Here is a 22,021-nt window from a genome sequence, read left to right as displayed (position 1 = left end):
ATCCCAGTACTTGGTGCATGATTCCTGGATAGATACTTAAAGACGGGGACGCCATAGTGAAGGAAGGAGGAATAGAAGGTTAAAGGCTGCTCATTGTCTATTGGATCTTTTTTTATATATTCCATTCTATTTTTTTAGACCGTATAATTATTTGAAACCCACAGTCTCCCCTTCTTTTTTACCATTTTCTTGGACTTTATTATTCACTGTTACATTATTGTCGGCTTCTAGACTGATTGTTAATACACCAATGCGCAAGATCACTTTATATTGTTTGTCTGCTTTGTGTATTGTGAACACAAATAGGTTTTGTAGCAGGTTTATTTTTATTAGCACTTCTTATTTTCACTTAGATTATACAGTTTTTGTGTTCATTTTATTTTTGTGTATATTTTTTTTTTATCGGTTATTTATTTTTCCCTCTTTCAGTGGTAGCGCGAAGGCCTTTTTGTTTATGCACTAGGTGCCATTACTAAGCCTGCAGTCGCTGCAATAGGCGCCTGTCAATCCCTAAAGGACCAATTTAGACAGGCCCTTAAAAGAGGTTCCTGCACAACAAGCCTGGGAATTGACTGAACTACCAAAGGCATTATGCTTTGCCATAGATGCCATTAAAGATTCTATTCACCAGGCGTCCCACCTTGTACTTATGCTTGTACATGCATGCGTAGAAAACGCGTTTAAAAACCTCCTAACTGGGTTTCCTTTTCATGGGGAGTGGCTTTTTGGAGAAGATTTGGACATATATTTCCAATTTCTAGTGAGAAAGGTACTCTTTTGCCAGTCAAAAGAAAGTATAAACGCCCTTCATTTAAACAGGCTCTTTACCCTGCGTCATGGGCTTTCACCTCCAGGCAGTGGCGATGGCCTCCGCCGTCAGGGTCAGACCCAGGCTCAAAAGAAGTCCTGGGTTCGGAAATCGGCAAAGCAGAATCCTAAAGCCTCATCATGAAGAGGCAGTCCACCTCACCAAGGTGGGGGGAAGACTTCTGCAGTTTTCAGAAATCTGGCAAGAGGAAATTCAGGACAGACTGGTCATCTCCACGGTAATGCTGGAGTACAACTTGCAGGGCTTAAGTCCTGCGGGAATGCATGGGAACGGGGTTCCTGTACTTTTTTTTACAACAGGAACTCAGTTCCCATTAGCAGCCATGTCCTGCAAGACTTTGAAGTATGCGAGCTATGTGGCTGTTGCTACACTAGCAGCCGCCGACACAGCTCGCAATAGTAAGTGCTGCACACCAGGGGTGGACTGACCATTCAGGCATTGCCAGTAGGGGACCCCATGACGGCTTCCTCTTTGATCTACCTGTCAATCACAGCTAGCAGGTGGGTAGATCAGGTCCCTGCTGCTAAGAGATTGTATTTAGTCAGATCTCCTCTCCGCCGGCCCCTCCTTATTTTCTGTCTCCTCATCCCCCCCCCCCCCCAGGTCGTATGCATAATTGGTCTGTGTGTCCCTCTGAATCCCCCCCTCCTCTATCTTCAGTGCCATATGATGAGAGAACCCAGAGGAGGAGCACAGCTATTCTGCTCACAGGACATGCAGGGAGAGAGGTGAGCTGAGGGAGGAACGTCAGTTTGGGGTGGTAAGCTGAGCACAATACCTGCCAAAGTTTAATGCCAGGAGGGAAGTTTATGTGGAAATATGTGAAGGGTTGGAATAGCAGCGAGTGTGTTGGAGCCCTGCAGAGTTTGCAGCCCCCAAGCTAACATACATCTCCTAAGCAGGAACACATCACTATCTCCCTAAGCATTCTGTCCAGATAATGTGCAGTTAATTTATGACCTTTCCGTTTAACCCTGTGTTATCCAAACTCTGTTCAATGAAAAGTGTAAACTCGCCACATAAACACTCTATATACAAAATAACTTTCCCCAATAAAGATCAGAACATGATGTTCACATTTGCATGGAAGCGCAATTGAATGAATGCTGATTATTCCGAGAATTACCGTATTTATGTACTGACAGTTAAGCTTCATATACACAATATGAAAATTGGATGAAAAATACATTTTTTGAAGTGTTTGTGCATATGAGCGTATCCTTCTTTTTTTTTTTTTTTTTTGGTGGGGGAGTGGATCTTGGGTGGGAGTTCCCACGCTTTTTTTTTCCCCCAGGACTTGACCCCTGAGTACAAGCTGGAATTTCTGGACTTCCCACCACCTTGTTTCCTGAGGTCAAGCATTCCCAAAGATCCAGAGAAAAGACTATCTCTGTTTCAGGTTGATATCTCAATGGGGATCCTGCAGATCCCCACAAAAGAGCAAGGTTTAGGGTTTTATTCAAATCCTTTTTTATGGTACTAAAAACAAATGGAGATATCCAACCCATTCTAGATTTAAAAAATCATAATCAGTTCCTGAAGATCCACTCCTTTCGCATGGAGACGATCAAGTCAGTAGTTTCTATCCTTCTAGGAGGAAAACTTCTGGCCTCCATCGACATCAGGGATGCATATCTGCATGTTCCTATATTTCCCGCTCACCGAAAGTTTCTGTGGTTTGAGTAAGCAGCATTTCCAGTTTGTAGCCCTGCCCTGCGGGCTAACCACAACACCTTGTGTGTTCACAAAAGTTTGGGCCCCACCTCTAGCCAGGTTAAGGGCACAGGGCAAAACGGTCATAGCGTACCTAGACGATCTATTGCTAATGGACCAGTCGGCTCGTTTGGAGCAAAGCATACGCATTACAACCAGTTACCTGGAAAGTTTGGGTAGGATTCTCAACCTAGAGAAATTTTGCTTAAAGAGGAGGGCCAGCTTTAAAATTTTATTTTTATTTTTTAAAGTCAGCAGCTGCACTTTTAATAAGCAGACTTTCCTGTCCAGGGCACCCGCGAGGTCGGCCGCCCGAGGCTGACCCGTAGACATGTGCAGAGTAAAATATTGCGTTTCGGAATTTCGTTTTCGTCCGAAAACTTAATTTATTTAGTTACTCCCGAAATTCGTTTTTTATTTCGTTTTTCGTTCAAAAATTGCATTCGTCCGAAAATCACGGTCGAATCTGTCTTTAAGGCTTATGGTGTCTGTCGAATGTATAAAGAAGATTCGACGGAGCTAGTATATAGCATACTTTAGAACCCCTGTTAAAGTCTATGGGACTCCAACATTCAAAATCTAAAGTGCTAATTTTAAAGACTAATTTGCAAGTTACTGTCCTAAAAAGTGTTTGGGGACCCGGGTCCTGCCCCAGGGAATATGTATCAATGCAAAAAAAAGTTTTAAAAACGGACGTTTTTTCAGGAGCAGTGATTTTAATAATGATTAAAGTGAAACAATAAGTGTAATATTCCTTTAAATTTCGTAGGGGGGGGGGGGGGGTTGTCTATAGTATGCATGTGAAGGGGCTCATGTTTCTGGTGCTTATGCTTAGAACTGTCCCTGCACAAAGTGTAATTTATGCAGGAAAAAAAGTCCTTTAAAATCACTCGCATCTATTATGAATTGTCGGCTCCGTAATACAGAGAACACTCATTGAAAGTCATTGATAGAAAAAATAAAATAATAAAATAAAAATAAAAGCGTGGGGGTCCCCCAAATTCAATTACCAGGCCCTTCAGGTCTGGTATGGATATTAAGAGGAACCCCGCGTCAAATGTAAAAAAAAAATTGACGTGGGGTCCCCCTAAAAATCCATACCAGACCCTTTATCTGAGCACGCAACCTGGCAGGCCGCAGGAAAAGAGGGGGGGACGAGAGAGCGGCCCCCCTCCCTCCTGAACCGTACCAGGCCACATGCCCTCAACATTGGGAGGATGCTTTGGGGGTCTGTGACCCCTCAAAGCACCTTGTCCCCATGTTGATGAGGACAAGGGCCTCATCCCCACAACCGTGGCCGGTGGTTGTGGAGGTCTGCGGGCGGGAGGCTTATCAGAATCTGGAAGCCCCCTTTAACAAGGGGACCCCCAGATCCTGCCCCCCCCCGTTTGAAATGGTAAGGGGGTACAAAAGTACCCCTACCATTTCACAAAGAAAGTGTAAAAAATAGTTAAATAAGACAAACACACTTTTGAAAAATATCTTTATTAAAAATAAAAAAAAGATTCCAGCGGTGGTAATCCACTCTTGCTATCCAGCGACGGACGGTCATCTCTCCAGCGCTGGCTCATCTCATCCAGCGCAGCGAATACATCCTTCTTCTGTCTCCGCAGAGGAGACACTGCAAGGATTCCGGCGGCCTGATGTTTCTTATACACGGAGGGCGGGGCCACCCATCACCTGACCCCGCCCCCTCTGACGCAAGGGGAAACCCGGGGTTCCCCGTGACGTATGGGTGACCCGCCCCCTCTGATGTAACGGAAACCTGCCTGTGTTACATCAGAGGGGTGCGGGGTCACCCATACGTCACAGGGAACCCCGGGTTTCCCCTTGCGTCAGAGGGGGGCGGGGTCAGGTGACGAGTGGCCCCACCCTCCGTATATAAGAAACGTCAGGCCGTCGGAATCCTTGCAGTGTCTCCTCTGCGGAGACAGAAGAAGGATGTATTCGCTGCGCTGGATGAGATGAGCCATCGCTGGAGAGATGACCGTCCGTCGCTGGATAGCAAGAGTGGATTACCACCGCTGGAATCTTTTATTTTTTATTTTTAATAAAGATATTTTTCAAAAGTGTGTTTGTCTTATTTAACTATTTTTTACACTTTCTTTGTGAAATGGTAGGGGTACTTTTTTACCCCCTTACCATTTCAAACAGGGGGGGGCCGGGATCTGGGGGTCCTCTTGTTAAAGGGGGCTTCCAGATTCTGATAAGCCCCCCGCCCGCAGACCTCCACAGCCACCGGCCACGGTTGTGGGGATGAGGCCCTTGTCCTCATCAACATGGGGACAAGGTGCTTTGAGGGGTCACAGACCCCCAAAGCATCCTCCCAATGTTGAGGGCATGTGGCCTGGTACGGTTCAGGAGGGAGGGGGGGCCGCTCTCTCGTCCCCCCCTCTTTTCCTGCGGCCTGCCAGGTTGCGTGCTCGGATAAAGGGTCTGGTATGGATTTTTAGGGGGACCCCCACGTCAATTTTTTCTTAAATTTGAGGCAGGGTTCCCCTTAATATCCATACCAGACCTGAAGGGCCTGGTAATTGAATTTGGGGGACCCCCACGCTTTTTTTTTTTTTTTTTTTTATCAATGACTTTCAATGAGTGTTCTCTGTATTACGGGAGCCGACAATTCATAATAGCTGCGAGTGATTTTTAAAGGACTTTTTCCTTCATAAATGACACTTTGTGCAGGGACAGTTCTAAGCACCAGAAACATGAGCCCCTTCACAGGCATACTATAGACAACCCCCCCCCCCCCCTACGAAATTTAAAGGAATATTACACTTTTATTGTTTCACTTTAATCATTATTAAAATCACTGCTCCCGAAAAAACGTCCATTTTTTAAAACTTTTTTTTGCATTGATCCATGTCCCCTGGGGCAGGACCCGGGTCCCCAAACACTTTTTAGGACAGTAACTTACAGAATCTTTTCTCTCTGTCAAATCTTTTTTCTCTGTCGAATATTTTCTCTATATAATCTTGGACTAATAGAGGTAAGGTTGGGCACATTAGACCACAGGTTCTATAGACAGATTGTTATTGTCAGAGTCATGTCGAATCTCCTATTTTATATCGAACTGTTGTAACAATGAAAACGAAAATAAAGCATTTATTTATGTCGGATCTTTCGTTTTTCGGATTTTGTGCTTTCGTTATCGTTTGTCAAAACGAAAATAGCTGAAATTCGGACGAAAATGCATTCGGACGAAAACGAATGCACATGTCTACTGACCCATCCCTTGGCTCTCGGATCCCGGCGCCGCCAGTTCAACTAAAGGAAACAGGCAGTGGAGCCATGCGGCTTCACTGCCTGTTTCCTACTGCGCATGCACGAGTCGCGCAGCGCTTTGTGAATGGGGAGCGCTGTGTTCTGGGACACGCAGTTCCCAGAACACAGCACGACCCATTACCCAGAAGACACCGCCGAGGAGAGAAGACAGAACATCACCGCGGAGGAGGAAGAGGCAGATTAGGACGATATGCCTAGCAACAGGCATTTCTGGAAAGTTAAAAAAAAATTATTTATTTATTTTTTCTGATTTTTTTTTTTTTTTTTTTTTTTTTTTTGCTAATTTTTAATGTACTTTTGTTTTTCAGGGTGGCCCTCCACTTTAACAGCTTGCCGACCGCCTCATGCTGGTATACGTTAGCGGAAGGGCTCGTACAGGCAAACCAACGTACCTGTACGTTGCCCTTTAAGAGGCAGCAAGCGGGCATGAGTTGGGTCGTGATACCCACGATTCTCTCACTGAGAGGAAGAACGGGGGAGATGCTAATGTAAACAAGCATCTCCCCATTCTGATTAGTGACAGTGTCACTGATCTCTGCTCCCTGTGATCGGGAGCAGAGATCAGTGATGTCACACAAAGCCACACCCCCCCACAGTTAGAATTGCTCCCCGAGACATACTTAACCCCCTACACTGCCCCCTAGTGGTTAACCCCTTCACTGCCAGTGTCATTTACACAGGAATCAATGCATTTATATAGCACGGATTGCTGTATAAATGACAATGGTCCCAAAAATGGCCGATGTGTCCTCCATAATGTCGCAGTCTTAATAAAAAAATCACTGATCGCCGCCATTACTAGTAAAAAAAAAAAAGATTAATAAAAATGCCATAAAACTATCCCCTATTTTGTAAATGCTATAAGTTTTGCGCAAACAAATTAAACGCTTATTGACTTTTTGGTTAAAAAAAAAAAATATGTAGAAGAATACGTATCAGCCTAAACTGAGGAAAGTTTTTTATTTATTTTTTTTTTTTTTTATATATATATTTTTGGGGGATATTTATTATAGCAAAATGTAAATAAATAATGCTTTTTTATTTTTTTTAAATTGTCACTCTTTTTGTGTTCATAGCGCAAAAAGTAAAAACTGCAGGGGTGATCAAATACCACCAAAAGAAAGCTCTATTTGTGGGGGGAAAAAAGATGTCAATCTTGCTTGGGAACCACGTCGCACGACTGCGCAATTGTCGGTTAAAGCGACGCAGTGCCGAATTGCAGAAAGTGCTCTGATCAGGAAGGGGGTATATTCTTCCGGGGCTGAAGTGGTTAATATCGCTAAAAAGACTGGAGTATTTGGGTCTGATCTTAGACACAGCCTCAGGCAAAGATCAACGCTGTAAGAGTTGGTGCGGATGGTCAGGTCAAAAGGCAATCCCTCAATTTGCCTTTGCATGAGGTTGCTAGGAACCATAGTGGCTTTATTCAAAGCAGTTCCCTATGCCCAGGTCCATTCAAGACTGTCGCAAAACGGTATCCTGTCCGCTTGGAACAAAATGATTCAAGCTTTAGACTTGCCAATGCGGCTGTCCCCAAAGGTGTCACAAAGCCTCAATCTCCTGAAAGGGAAATCCTTCAGACCAGTTTTTATCTAGAAAGTGGTAATGACAGATGCCAGCCTTTCAGGCTGGGGAGCAGTACTAGAAAAGACAACTGTCCAGGGACAGTGGTCAAGAGCTGAAAGAACCTAGCCCATCAATATCCTAAAGATTGGGGCAGTCTGGCTCTAAAGGTCTGCGCTTTCAGGTTACAGGATTGTCCTGTCAGGATCCAATCCGATAATGCCACAGCTATGGCCTATATAAATCACCAAGGGGGCACCAAGTGTCTCTCAGCACAGAGAGAGGTGAACCATATTCTAACTTGGGCACAAAACATTCCTTTCTGCCCATCTGCAGTCTTCATTCCGGGAGTAGACTATTGACAGACGGCAGTCACCAGCAGTTATTCCCAGGGGAATGGTCTCTTCACCTCAACATTTTTGGGCTTTTTTTCCAAAGATGGCGGACTCCGGACATAGATCTTCCAGCGTCCAGTTTCAACTTTTTAGTGGCCAGAACAAGGGATCCACTCGAATGTGGAGCGGATGCGTTTGTGACCCCATGGGATCAGTTCTCACTGATCTATGCATTCACCCCTATTCAGTTGCTGCCTCGACTTTTTTGCAGGATCAAGCTGGAAAGCCGGTAATTCTGGTGGCAACAGCAAGGCCCTGATGGTATGCAGAAATCATAAAGATGGAAATGGAGGGCCCATGGTCCCTCCCACTATGGCCAGATCTGCTCTCGCAGGGACTGATATTCCATCCCACCTTACGGTTTCAAAATTTAATGGCTTGGCTATTGAAACCCATTCTGAAGAAACATGGGCTTTCCCGGGTCAGTTATCTCTACCCTGATTTAATGCAAGGAAACCAGCTTCCAGAACTACATATTATAGGGTCTGGAGGGCTTATGTTTCCTGGTGGGAATCCAAGGGTTGGCACCCACAGAGATATCATAGGCAGAATTCTTGCCTTTCTACAATTAGGGGTAGAAATTAAATTGGCCTTGAGTACTATTAAAGGCCAAGTCTCAGCTTTATCGGTCCTATTTCAAAGACAACTTGCTAAACATTCTTTAGTCCGGGGTTTTATGCAAGGGGTGATGCAGCTAAATCCGCCAGTCAAACCTCCCTTGAACCCTTGGGACTTGAACTTAATTTTGTCTGTGTTACAAAAACAGCCATTTGAACCGATGCAATGTATTCCCCTAGTCCTTCTGACAAAAAAGTTGGTATTTTGATTGCTATATCCTCAGCAAGGAGGTTTTCGGAATTGGCTGCACTTTCTTGTAAAGAGCCATATTTGATTTTTCATGAGGACAGAGTGGTGTTGCCACTCTTTTTTTTTTTTGCCAAAAGTGGTTTCAAGTTTTCACCTAAATGAAGATATTGTCCTGCCATCTGTTTTTTCCAAAACCATGTTTCCATGTTCCAGGGAAGAAAAGTCATTACATCTAGTGAAAATCTAGTTAAAGGCAACTTCTCATATTAGTAAGACTGATGTCTTATTTATTCTGCCAGAGGGTCCTAAGAGGACGGACAGTGTCGAAATCCACTGTCCCTAAGTTATAATTGAAACTTATAATTTTAAGGGGTAAGATTCCCCCTTTTTAAGGCGCACTCTACCAGCGTGGTTTGTGCTTCTTGTGCAGTGCGTCATCAGGCCTCCATGGCTCAGATCTGTAAGGCCACAACTTGGTCTTCAGTGCATACATTCACAAAATTTTATTAGGTGGATGTAAGGTATGAAGATATTGCCTTTGGGTGCAGTGTGCTGCAGGCAGCAGTATAGGTCCTCAAGTGTGGGGGGTACCTTCCGGGTTGTGTCTCCCTCGCCTCAAGTAGCATTGCTATGAGACGTCCCATTAAGTAATTACTTAAGGCTCTGTGTCCCATGATGTACGATAAAGAAAATAGTATTTTACAGGTAAGCTGTTATAAAAATCCTTTTCTTGGTGTACATCATGGGACGCAGAAGTCCCTCCCCTCTTTTTTGAGATTTAAGTATATCGCTTTGCTACAAAAACTGATGTACTCCTGGAAGGAGGAGGGGGTCATATAGGGAGTGAACTTCCTGGATTGGGTAGAAGTGTCCATCACCTGAAGGTGGCCTATAACCGATTTAGTAATTACTTAAGGCACTGTGTCCCATGATGTACTCCAAGAAAATGATTTTACAGGTACACTGTTATAAAAATCCTATTTTTAGGGATTTAGGAGCTAAATTGAGGAACAGAGCCTCCAAGCACTACCAGTACCTCGAGCCCCACCAGAAAGGCATTGGGAGATTAGGGAAGTAACAAGCAGCTGATGAGCTGGTGTAGAAAGGAGGGGTTTGGGTTCCTGGAGAACTGGGCCAACTTCTTAGTCGGTTGCCAGCTCTTTAGCAGGGACGGATTGCACCTAAACAGGGAAGGTGCAGATTGGCTGGGAGAGATGGCTGAAAATTTAGGGGCTTTTAAAGTAGGCAATAGGGGGGAGGGTCCTGATAGAGAGCCAGTATGGAACAAATTTCAATGGGTAGTATGGGGGGCATTAGTGGTAGGTTGAGTAAAGTACATAAGCCCATCCTAAGTACTGTAACAAGTCCTATTTGCAACCTCAGAACATCCAATAAGGAGATAGCGTGTATTCAGACAAAACTACGAGTCTTATTCAATAATGCCAGGAGTCTGGCAGACAAGATGGGAGAACTAAAGCTGCTATTGTATGAGGAGGATTTACATTTCATGAGAGTTTTGTTCAATGGCTCTCATGATTGGCTGGCAACCATTCAAGGGTATTCCCTATACCACAGAGATGGGGAGGGGTATGCCTGTATATCAGAAATGTACAATTGAATGTGAGGGACAACCTCCCAAATGGAGAAAGTGAGGAGGTGGAATGCCAATAGGTAGAGCTAGAGAAGGAGGATACCAAGGGGAAAGTAATACTGGGAGTATGCTATAGCCCCCCTAACCAGAGGGAAGAGGTGGACTGGAATTTGAATTGGCAGCAAGAATGGGAAGTGTCATTAGAATGGGGGATTTTAATTATCCAGACAGATTTGGCAGAATGAACCGCGCTATTGTCTAAGGCTCACCATTTCCTAGATGTCTTGTAGGACAATTTCATGGGTCAGATTGTAAATGCACTAACAAGAAACAATGTGTCACTAGACCTACTGATTACTAACCATACAGACCTGATCACAGATGTGGAAATATGGGGCAATTTATACCGAAACGAATTGACCTGTGATTACTGTTTCCTAAATCACACAAACGGGAAACGCAAGCGGAATACAAAGACACTGAATTTCAAAAGAGCCAACTTCCATAAACTACGCTTCTTACTAGAAGGTATTAAATGGGATAAAATAACATGGAGGAAAAATGGGTGTGCTTTAGGAGCATAGTAAGGATATTAACCAGTGCATACCATTGGGTAATGTATTTTTAAAATATGGGAAAGACATGTATACAGGAGGCAAGAAGCACTGCACACCCCGAAAATTTAATTTATGGAAGAATTTTCCCCAGTGGGGCTTTAAAACAGCAAAATAGTGAAATCGTATACATTTAGCATAATTCATACAGAAAAGTTATTTATTTAAGAAAATGTCCAATATCATGATATAATTATGTACAATATAAAATCTGGTCCAAAAAATACACAGTATATACTCCACAATCCAATAAACAAACATATTTATACACATCATTGCATTACGTAGTGTTGTAGTAAAGCCCCAACGCATTTCGACCTAGATATGGTCTCTTCAGGGGGACAGTTGGATCTAAAAAATATTACATATATTTAAAATTAAGGAAACGTGTCGTTGTAAATCACATTGAATGAGCCACTGATGGTATATTTACAGCTCAAAAGTGAAGTGAGTAGTCCCATCACCAGAGATTGTAGGAGCCATTTAAAAAATCTGGAGGGCTCTGATGGCCACACCCATCTCCCCAGGAGAGAAGAGCCCACCCCGTGAAGCTTACAAGAAGCCACACTATTCACGCCCTTGGAGGGACGAAGGAGCCTGCAACCAATACCCAATAATAGCCATTAACCTTCCTAGCGGTATTCCCGAGTCTGGCTCGGGTTGGGATTTTAATTACAGGAGCGGTAACCCCGAGCCAGACTCGGGATCGCATCGCTCGATGCAGGGGAGGACACAGGGAGAGTTACTCACCTTGTCCCCTGGAACCAGCGATGTCCGCCGCGCTGTGTGATCGAGCTGTCCTCCGCTCGATTCACAGTGCCGAATGCCGCCGAGCTCCGTTCCCTGCGACGTTACGACGCACGGGAGCGGAGAACGGCGGCAAATTCAAAAAAGTAAAAACACACAAAACACACACAGCACTGTAATCTTACAGATTACAGTGCTGTATTAAAAAATACACACCCCCTTTGTCCCTAGTGGTCTGTGCAATGCCCTGCATGCACTTTTATATTCTAAATACTGTTTTTTCTGCCTGGAATTTGGAGATTGTCCATAGCAACCAAAACATGTCACTTTTTTCCATTTTTCTTTTGGATTTGATTACATTATTGAATAATTTTGTATTATTCTTTATTATATTATAAACTTTATCATACCCGGGATGTCTGCTAGACTCTGGTTTGAAGAGATTTCAGAGCGTTATTCCTAAGAATTACAGGACTACAAAATAAAAGCCAGATTTCCATGCAAAATAATTGTACCGCTTTCAGCACCTTATTCCAGACTGAATCATACCGCCAGGAAGGTTAAGTACTTGAGAAATATTGAATGAATTGACTCATAGTAGATCCACCAGAGTATCATTTATAATATAGGTGTTTCTAAATGTATGTGTAAAGACTGACGGTAAATAAGGGTTGTTGGTAGAAACATTCAGCACAATATCATGTGTGTCCTATAAAAATAACTAACCAATGTTGGATAGTAATTCATTAACACAACATAATACTGTAATATGAGTATGTTAGTAGTTTGTTAACAATATTAAGTGATATAAAAATCATGCCCCATTTCTTGGGGGGAGGGGGGGGACATGCGCCGAGTGGCTTTATAGCTACCCAATCTTTTCCAGGGCTCAGAAGTTTTGCTCCACCCCCACTGCTGTAAGCTGTCAGTTTGGCTGTCCAGAGGAGATGGAAAAACATTCGTTCTCTGATCTACCCTGTGACAAATGAAGGATTTAGTCACTTCCAGTCTAAGTGCTGTCATTCCTGACTGGTACAGCAAGGGATGCATCTGAGCAACACACATTTATGTATGATTAGATGTTTTGAAGGGCAAGGGAGCTATAAGGGGTGTAAAATAACCCAGAGTTAAATAGAGTACCTGTCGCTGCTCAAAGCTATCTTGGGGTTTAACTTCTTGCTGTAAATCCTTGGAGTGAGAATGGATTCTAGCACCAGAGTTCATGTTTAAAGCATTTGTTTTCTTTTTCACACATCATGGGACACAGGCTAATATTCATTACCTACTGGGTTATACTTCATCTCCAGGTGAATGGACCCTGGTCTTCAGACATAAAGTGATCCTCTATATAACACCTCCCACGCAAGAAGCGCTTCAGTTTTTTTTTTCTTTAAACCTGTGTCTGCAAGGTGGAAGGCACGGTTTGTTTTGAGCTCTCTGAGCTCCAGGTCTCTAGTCCCACAAATGGTTCTTAAATTAATCAAGAGATTGACTGATTGGACACAGGCTTTATATGCTTAGCCAAGCCGTGCAAAGAAGACTCAAGATCCTGAGAAGTGTTGCCTGTAATGCTGCCTCTGGGTGATGGACCCTGCGAAATGGAATCTTGGACACCACAGCTCTAAGGCATTCCAGCAGGGTGCTGTACAGGTCCAAGGGAGTGGACCCTAAACAACATGAAAAGGGTACCCAGTTCTTGAAGGTCCTCAAGTGACAGGAACCCGGTGTGAAGATTGGGCTTTTAGTTTCTAAGCTGCCCTGTGCCTGGATGGATAAGTAAAACCCCTTTACTTACTGTGGGGTGTCCCAGCGATTGTAACAATCAGTGAAGCTAGATAGAAGCTGGACACATATGTGCAGTGACTGGATGGAGTTTTTGGCTAGCTGTAGGTGTTTGTGAAGTGTACCTGTTTTGCTTGTGTCTGCCTGTTTTTTTTTTACCAGTTTTTTTGCCTTGGTTCACCAGGGAGCACGTGCATTCACAAGAGGGCTGCTATGTTAGCAGTTTGACGACAATGGCGCATGTGGTTTTGCAGCACATGTGTAGGCCAAGCATGCAGTGCTTCCAGAGGCAGCTGTGGGACACAGAGCATGCTCCGAACAGGCACATGCAGCGGTCCTTTATTTTTTATATATCAGTCACGTGAGTCACAAAGTGTCGCTTGGCAGGCTAAAGGTGCTGCATAGGGGCTTGGCCCTTCTGAGGTGTTTTATTACTACACCCAAGTACTCTCTCTTTTTGTGGCTGGTAAATGTCTTTAAAAAATAGGCGCGAGACTAAAACTGCAGGGTAGGGCACACCATGTCATCGTATCCCGATGAACCTAGTCGTATCCCCTGTAGGACCAGCGGCTTCCAGGCAATCTGAGCCATTGTGCCTAGTCAATCTGGCTGCTTCACCCTTTATCACCAAGGATGAACTGTCCTCTGCTCTAGCCGGGTTAGAGCACAGGATTGCTGGCATGAATGCCTCTATCCCGCAGGGTGGCAGGAAGCATGACAGATCCTCCTCCCCGGAGCCTCCTAGTCAGCTACATCACTAGCTTAGTCTCTAAATACCAAACTACTCGTCCTCTTCGTTCCTCTCAAGACCTCCTGCTCTCTAGCTCCCTCATCACCTCCTCCCATACTCGCCTCCAGGACTTTTCCAAAGCCTCTCCAATCCTATGGAATGCCCTACCCCAATCTGTCCACTTATCTCCTACTTTATTAGCTTTTAGACAATCCCTGAAAACACTTCTCTTCAGAGAAGCCTACCCCACCCACACCTAACTGTATTTTCATTTTCTCCATCAGCTCATCCCCCCACAGTTAATACCTTTTTGTTTCAACTTGACCCTCCCTTCTAGATTGTAAGCTCTAACGAGCAGGGCCCTCTGATCCCTCCTGTATTGATTTGTATTGTAAGTGTACTGTCTGCCCTCATATTGTAAAGCGCTGCGCAAACTGTTGGCGCTATATAAATCCTGAATAATAATAATAATAATAATAATAGTCTGGAGCAGGAATGGGTTGAGGCTGGGGCAGAGCTTAAAGCTCAGAACTCTGTGGAGGGCCTGGCAGATGAGTCGGCTTCCAAGCAATCTGGACAAGAAGATATCCAGTTGATGTCTGCCTCTCAGTCGCAGAAGCTTTTGATCATGACTCTGACTGTTCATTCTGCCTTTTGATTGCCTCTTGCAGGGGTGACTGAGCCCCCCTGGTCCTCTTTTTGATCCCTGAGGCCTCTTCAGACCACACAGGCTTCTCCCCTACACCACCTGTTGGAACAGGCAGTGTATGCTGATTGGGAACATCCTGACAGGATTTTTGTTCCTCCTAAGGGGTTTTCCCTTTTTATATCCCATGGATGAAAAGTTTGTTTAAAAAAATGGAGCATTGCACCAGTAGATGCAGCAGTCTCTTCCTTAAACAAGAACTTAAAGGGGTTGTAAAGGTTATTTTTTTTTTATTTTCTACATGGGTTCCTTTAAGCTAGTGCATTGTTGGTTCACCTACCTTTTTTTTCCTTCGATTTCCCTTCTAAATGTTTTTTTTCTTTGTCTGAATATCTCGCTTCCTGTTTCTCCTCAGTAAACTTCACACCACCATCCGAGTGGTGGTTAGTCAGCCAGAACAGCTTACTGAACAGCTTACTGAGGAGGAACAGGAAGTGAGAAATTCAGACAAAGAAAAAAAACATTTAGAAGGGAAATCGAAGGAAAAGATAAGTGAACCAACAATGCACTAGCTTAAAGGAACCTATTTAGAAAATAAAAAACAAACCTTTACAACCCCTTTAACTTGTCCAGTGGATAATTCACAGGGCATGAAAGACTCTGTTGACAAGAAAATTGAGTTATTTTTAAAGGCTTCTTTTTTTTGTTCTCTGGCCAGTTCAGCTATTCAACCAGCTGTTGCAGCAACTGGTATCTGCCAGTCCATTAAGGATCAGGTCATACGACCTGATAGACCTAACCAGGAGGATGATCTGCCTGAAAGTAAGACCAATATTTCTCGAGCGCTGTGTTTTTGCTATTGACGTCAGAAGAAGCCATGGGTCCAAGATCCTTCTAAACCCAGCACCAAGCCCTCCTTTTGAGGGAACACCCCCACTCCATTGAGTGTGGGAGGGCTGCTGCACTTTGCAGACATTTGGAGAACAATAATTCAGAATGAGTGGGGTCACCTCGATTATATCTCGCAGTTACAAGTTTCCCTGAAAGCCTTTTTCAATATATATATTTTTTTTAACTAGTAATGGCGGTGATCTATAATTAGTTGGACTGCGACATTGCGGCAGACAGATTGGACACTTTTTTTTTTTTTTTTTTTTTTTTTTTTTAAACCATTGACCATTATACAATGATCAGTGCTCTAAATAGCCACCGATTATTGTATAGATGTCACTGGCAGGGAAGATGTTAACACTAGGGGGCAATCAAGGGGTTAAATGTGTTCCCTCACATGTGTGCTCTAACTGTGGGGGGGATGGGGCTGACTGAGGGAGGAGACAGATCGTGTGTTCGTAGTGTATAGAAACACCAATTGGTCTCCTCCTCGTGACAGGACATGGATTTGTGTGTTTACACAATGAGTGTGCTGTGCCTTGTAGGTTATGTGCATAAGTGAGATCCAGAAGTGCATGCTGGGTAGCCAGCTGAACTTTATCCTGGAGTGTAATGCCAGTGGGCTTCAGATGCCCACACTGAAGATGGGAGTGAGCTCGGAGAGGACCACAAAGTGAGATTATTATTATTAATTACTAATACCATTTTGGTATAGCTAACATTTTTGTTGAAAAATGTGTATGTATGTTTGGGGGTTCCAAGTAATTTTTTAGCAAACAAAAATGCAGATTTTAACATGTATGTGAAAATCAAAAAAATTCCCCCAGATGGCAAGTGGTTAAGGGGGTACCTAACGCAAAAAAAATTAAAAAATAATCGGGTCCCCTAGAAGAGCAATACAAGACTCTTTGGATTGGCTATATATTTTAAGGGCGACTCCATAAAAATCCATACCAGACCCTAAATTGAGCCTAGCCAGCCAGTAAAAGTGAGTGGGGGGTACATGCTTGATCCTCCTGAACCTTACCAAGCCACAAATCTTTAACAAGGAGGGTGCCAAGTTGATGAGTACAGTGGTTGTTGTGGATCTGCTGGCAGGAGTTTTATAGAAACATGGACGCCCAGTTTAATAAAGGGGTCCCCTGATACCACCAGGCCCCTCCATGAACGAGTAGGGATTACATAGTACCCTCACTAATTCACAAAAAAAGTAAATGCAGCCTTTCTGTTTATTCGTTAGAGGTACTTCTATACCACTGTCAATTTACGCAGCGCTTTACATGTAAATATACAATATATCAGTTACTGCCCCCAAGGAGTTTACAATCTAAGGTCCCTAACTCGCATTCATATACTATGGACAATTTAGACAGGAGCCAATTAACCTAGCAGCATGTCTTTGGAATGTTGGAGGAAGCCCACACAGGCACATGGAAAAAATGCAAACTCCAGGCAGGTAGTGTATTGGTTGGAATTTTTACCAGCAACCCCAGTGCTGCTAGGCAGAAGTGTTAACCAATTGGCCATTGTGCTGGCCATATTTTTATTACATACCTTAAGTCATCAATGGGCTTGATTTACTAATGGCAAATAGACTGTGTACTTTGCAAGTGCAGTTTTCCAGAGCTTAGTAAATGAGGGAAAACTTCACTGTACAATGCATACCCTATCACATGCAAGGAAAATTATAAAAAAAAACACATTTTTGCTTGCATGTGATTTGGATGATGTAAGTCAGCAGAGCTTCCCTTCATTTACTAGGCTCTTTAGCAACTGCACTTACAAAGCGCAGTCTATTTGCCATTAGTAAATCCACCCCATTGTGCCTATGTACTGTAGTTATCTTTGTAATTCAGGCAGCTCATGGCTTGTGGGAGGGGCCCGAGGAGTTCTCTATATAGCATCCTGAAACCAACACCGTATTAAAGGTCATGTTCACTCTTCTTTTTTTTTTTTTTTTTTGCCCATGCCCTTCTTATTGTTATGAATTTTAAAAGATGGTGCCCCAAGCATTGAACTTTCTGTGGGGTTCAAGTAACCATTGGAGATGAGATTAAGGTTCTGTCTTAACATGTGCGCACCAAACCATGGCTGTTTGGATGTTAAATGCCCAAACATTTACCCCTTTAGTGGAAGCCAAATGTTTTTTGTATAAACATTGTATTACTACTGCTATTCTACATGACCGCTTCATGCTGTCAGTGGTTGTTTGAGAGGCCAGCAAGTCCGTATACTTCTTCCCCATGTCCCTGGCACAGTGGCTGTGAGGGCTCTGTGGGCAGGGGGCTTATCAGATCCTGGACGCCACCTTTTAAGGGGGCAACTAGATACTGCAACTCCCATGTGAATATGCATATGTACACAGTACCGCTACTCATTCCCCCAAAAAAATGTACCGTATATACTCGAGTATAAGCCGAGATTTTCAGCCTCTTTTTTGAGGCTGAAAGTGCCCCCCTCGGCTTATACTCGAGTCATCGCTGTCTGCCTGCTCGATCAGCGTGTCGAGCAGACAGACAGCGGCCATTCTACCCTTCAAACGCCGCGCCTCCGCCTCCGCCTTCGCCTGTGATAGGCGGAACACTGAATTTCCCAGCAGCCTGTGTTCCGCCTATCACGGACATCGTCTCATCCTCGTACTACGGACGAGGATGAGACGATGTCCGTGATAGGCGGAACACAGGCTGCTGGGAAATTCAGTGTTCCGCCTATCACAGGCGGAGGCGGAGGCGCGGCGTTTGAAGGGTAGAATGGCCGCCGAGGCGCCGACGAAGAGCGGCGATCCTGGCAAGGCACGGGACGGAGGCAAGGCACGGGACGGGACGGAGGCAAGGAGGCAAGGCACGGCACGGGACGGAGGCAAGGAGGCAAGGCACGGGACGGAGGCTCGGGACACAGGTAGGCTGGACACACACACACACACACACACACACACACACACACACACACACACACACGGACACACACACACAGGGATGGATGGATGGAGACACACACACACACAGGGATGGATGGATACACACACACACAGGGATGGATGGATGGATGGATACACACACACACAGGGATGGATGGATGGAGACACACACACACAGGGATGGATGGATGGATGGAGACACACACACACAGGGATGGATGGAGACACCCACACACAGGGATGGATGGATGGAGACACACACACACAGGGATGGATGGATGGATGGACACACACACACACACAGGGATGGATGGATGGACACACACACACACAGGGATGGATGGATGGATGGACACACACACACACAGGGATGGATGGACGGACACACAGGGATGGACGGACACACAGGGATGGACGGACACACACACAGGGATGGACAGGCATGTCTCACCCTCGGCTTATACACGAGTCAATAAGTTTGCCAGTTTTTTTGGGGGTAAATTGGGGGCCTCGGCTTATATTCGGGTCGGCCTATACTCGAGTATATACGGTAAACTATAAACATTTTGTTTGACAAGTCTTTAAAGTGGCTCCATTGCAAAAAGTAACAGTGTCCTGTATTGACAGTAGACATTGCTGAGACTAGGCAGGGAGCATTAGTGATGTTCAGGAGCGCTGGCAGAGGAAGTGGTAAGTATTTACAACTATTTTTCATTTGTTCTTGTTTGCAGGAAACCATTTTGAAATGACCTACTCCTTATAAAGAAAGTTAAGGAATGATAGTTTTAAATGTAAATTGGTGCATTATGTTACTGCTATAGTGGTACCTCCATAAGTTACACTGGTTGATGATTTAAATGTAGTAAAAGAGCAGTCCCTGCACATTTCCTGGTAGCAGCAACGATGATTCTTTCGGTCATGCAGAGGCTGTAAGCACAAACACAGCAATGGTTACGTACTGTACACACAGACCCAGTAACCAGTCTAAGGGATGTCTTTTGGCTCTTTAATGATGAAGAAACGTATAACTGAAGATGGGAATATGACCTGGGATACTATAATTAATGCTAGGTCCAATAAAAATGACACTTAACTTCGCTGTCCTACAAATGGGTGTTTTCTGATTTCTGAGCCTGAAAGGAATGGTCAGATCAGAAGCACAGAGAGAAGTTTACCCCATACTGCCACACTGGCTCTTATATCCTTAAAACACAACCATCAGCAAACAGTCCTTTACTCCTATATATAATATATACCCTCCATCGTGCCCCAGTGGTCTGCACCTCCTTTTGGGATGGCTGGGAGAAATAAATTAACTCAGCTTAGTATTAAAATCTCCTATTATAGCCAGAGACGCCTACTGGCAACAGGGAGAAATTGCAACCCCACTGGACCAAGTGCAAAACTAGCTGGGCTGATTATCACCCAACCAAAATAAAATGCCCTACCATCTAGAAACCTATTAGGGTGCTGAACTACAATTTTAACACCGCTGCTTCTGTGAAAGCAATATTGAAAAAGTTTGCAGTCCTGCCTATGGAGTAAAGATGCTTGTCAAATGCTAGGAAATTACCAAACTGCCTTCTCATGGGGTGTGTGTGTGTGTGTGTGTGTGTGTGTGTGTGTATATTGGTGTTGGCTCTTTCCTCCGTAGAGATGGTGAGAGCATTATTAAAATGAATACACTTAAACCTCTGGGAAAGACGTAAAATATGTTAAAGAGTGACTCAATTTTTGTTAAAAAAAATTTAATAAAATCCTCTTGATCTATGTACTTTGCAAGGATTTAAACAAACTTTTTAATGGAGTCCTAATTTTCTACTAAGATGTGTTTCACTGTCCTTTTTGGAATGCTGATTCTGAATGGGAATGTGGGGATGTATTCAATAAAATAAGTTTAATGCACTTTTAGCATTCGAAATGAGGAAAGCTGCCTTTTAGAAGTAATTAACCCTTAGGGAGTTTCACACCAAAAATATAATTCCTGTTGCAGAGGGTGCCTAACATGACTTACACCTTAGTGCAGACTTTTGGAAAACTCACTAAGCCAATCAAGCAGGAAAAAAAATTTCAGGGGAAACTTGGTACACAAATCGTGTACAGAAGTCCTCCAGTTTGTCATATTGAAAAGGGAAGGTCATTTTTATACCATTATAATATCAATTTTCTATTTTTTTTCACATCTAGAGTTACCCTTTAATTCCATTCACTGCTGTCTGAAAATGTAGCAATCCTTTTACTATATGAATATTGATCAGTTAGACTGTTACCATTGTTTACTGGGCATTAATGTTTGGATACATTTTATTGGCTTATAAATTGTGTGCCTATAAATTTTAATGGAATGTACTTTTGTTTATGAAAAAAAATACTTATTTTACATAAAATATACTGCATTGCTATTTTGCTTGTTGCTTTTTTTTATATTCTACTTTTAACTTGTATCTTACAGTTGGCAAGATTGCTTCCAAACCGTAAAATGTATCTGGAGAACAATAATGATGTCCCACGTGTAAGTAAAATTGATGTGGAGAAGATTCAGTCCAGTGCTCCACACCACTCTGGCTTGAATGGATGTGTGGGCACAGATGCAGTGACCCTTGATCACAATGAGCTCATACTTCTGGACAGATTTCAGAGAGCTGCAGATACTACGGGAAACTGGGAAAAGTCTTATCAGAATGGGCAAGAATGTTGTATAGCCCTTGGGGAAGATTATGTCCCTACACCTGTACAAGGAAGGTAAGTTGTTTTTAGATACTCTTTTTAACCCTATTTGTCAAAGGCAGTTTGGACAAAAAAAATCTTGCCTAATAGAGAAGGGTAGGATGCCCCCTGACATTCATACCAGACCCTCCTCAAGGATAAGTATCTGGTATGTATTCTCAGGGGAAACGCTGGGGGTGGGGGGGGGGGGCGTTAAAGATGCCTTGGGATGTTCATTAGATATGACCACATTGATACATGGGTTACAGCAGATAATTTAATGTGTTGCCAGGTGTTTTGCGACAAATGAGAAACACTGGTTGCAGCTGCTGCCCTGTGGTACTGAACTCCTTCAACAACGGTTTCAGCAAGAGGTGGGGTCTGCTGAGTAGGAAGGGTTCAATAAACTTATTTGTACAGGAATGAACTGTAGTTTAGAAGAGAGAATATGCTGTAGTGATCAAAAGCTTTTTAACTACATTCTCCAGAGGAGATGGCCAGGAGGAGGGAAGAAAGATGAATTTTCCTGAGCTGTGCAGGGCTTAAATTCCTCTAGCTATGAGTGCACATAACTGTTCAGAGTGCATCATCGCTACTGCATATTAGTGACCAGAGTTGGATCGGGAGTGCCGAGTTTGGGGGTGCTGACACAGCCATCTGGGTGCAGAGCATAGACTAAACACTGTGTGTGATTGGATGGTGAGCTGCAATATTGCTGGGAGTGGTGAGCTGCTGCTGTGGGGTTTTACTTGCTGCTAGGTGGACTTGGCCCTTTAGGAACTAACCATACAGCCATCTAGTAGCC

General features: G+C 43.8%; 1 protein-coding gene across 2 annotated transcripts in view; it reads left to right on the top strand.

Moving 5' to 3' along the window:
- The window catches only part of OCA2 (OCA2 melanosomal transmembrane protein), a 561,190-nt gene that overhangs the window by 101,952 nt on the left and 437,217 nt on the right, over nt 1–22,021 (top strand). For both annotated transcript variants that reach the window (XM_077482777.1, XM_077482778.1), the window contains one exon: nt 20,963–21,252. In XM_077482777.1, the coding sequence (XP_077338903.1) occupies nt 20,963–21,252 (290 nt within the window). The remainder of the gene's footprint in view (nt 1–20,962; nt 21,253–22,021) is intronic.

Source organism: Lithobates pipiens, unplaced genomic scaffold, assembly GCF_037356315.1.
Source record: "Lithobates pipiens isolate NorthernLeopardFrog02 unplaced genomic scaffold, aLitPip1_a1.2 Scaffold_16, whole genome shotgun sequence".
In the NCBI taxonomy this organism is placed as follows: domain Eukaryota; kingdom Metazoa; phylum Chordata; class Amphibia; order Anura; family Ranidae; genus Lithobates; species Lithobates pipiens.
The sequence above is the reverse complement of the archived record's forward strand: the minus strand, read 5'-3'. Positions and strand labels throughout refer to the sequence as shown.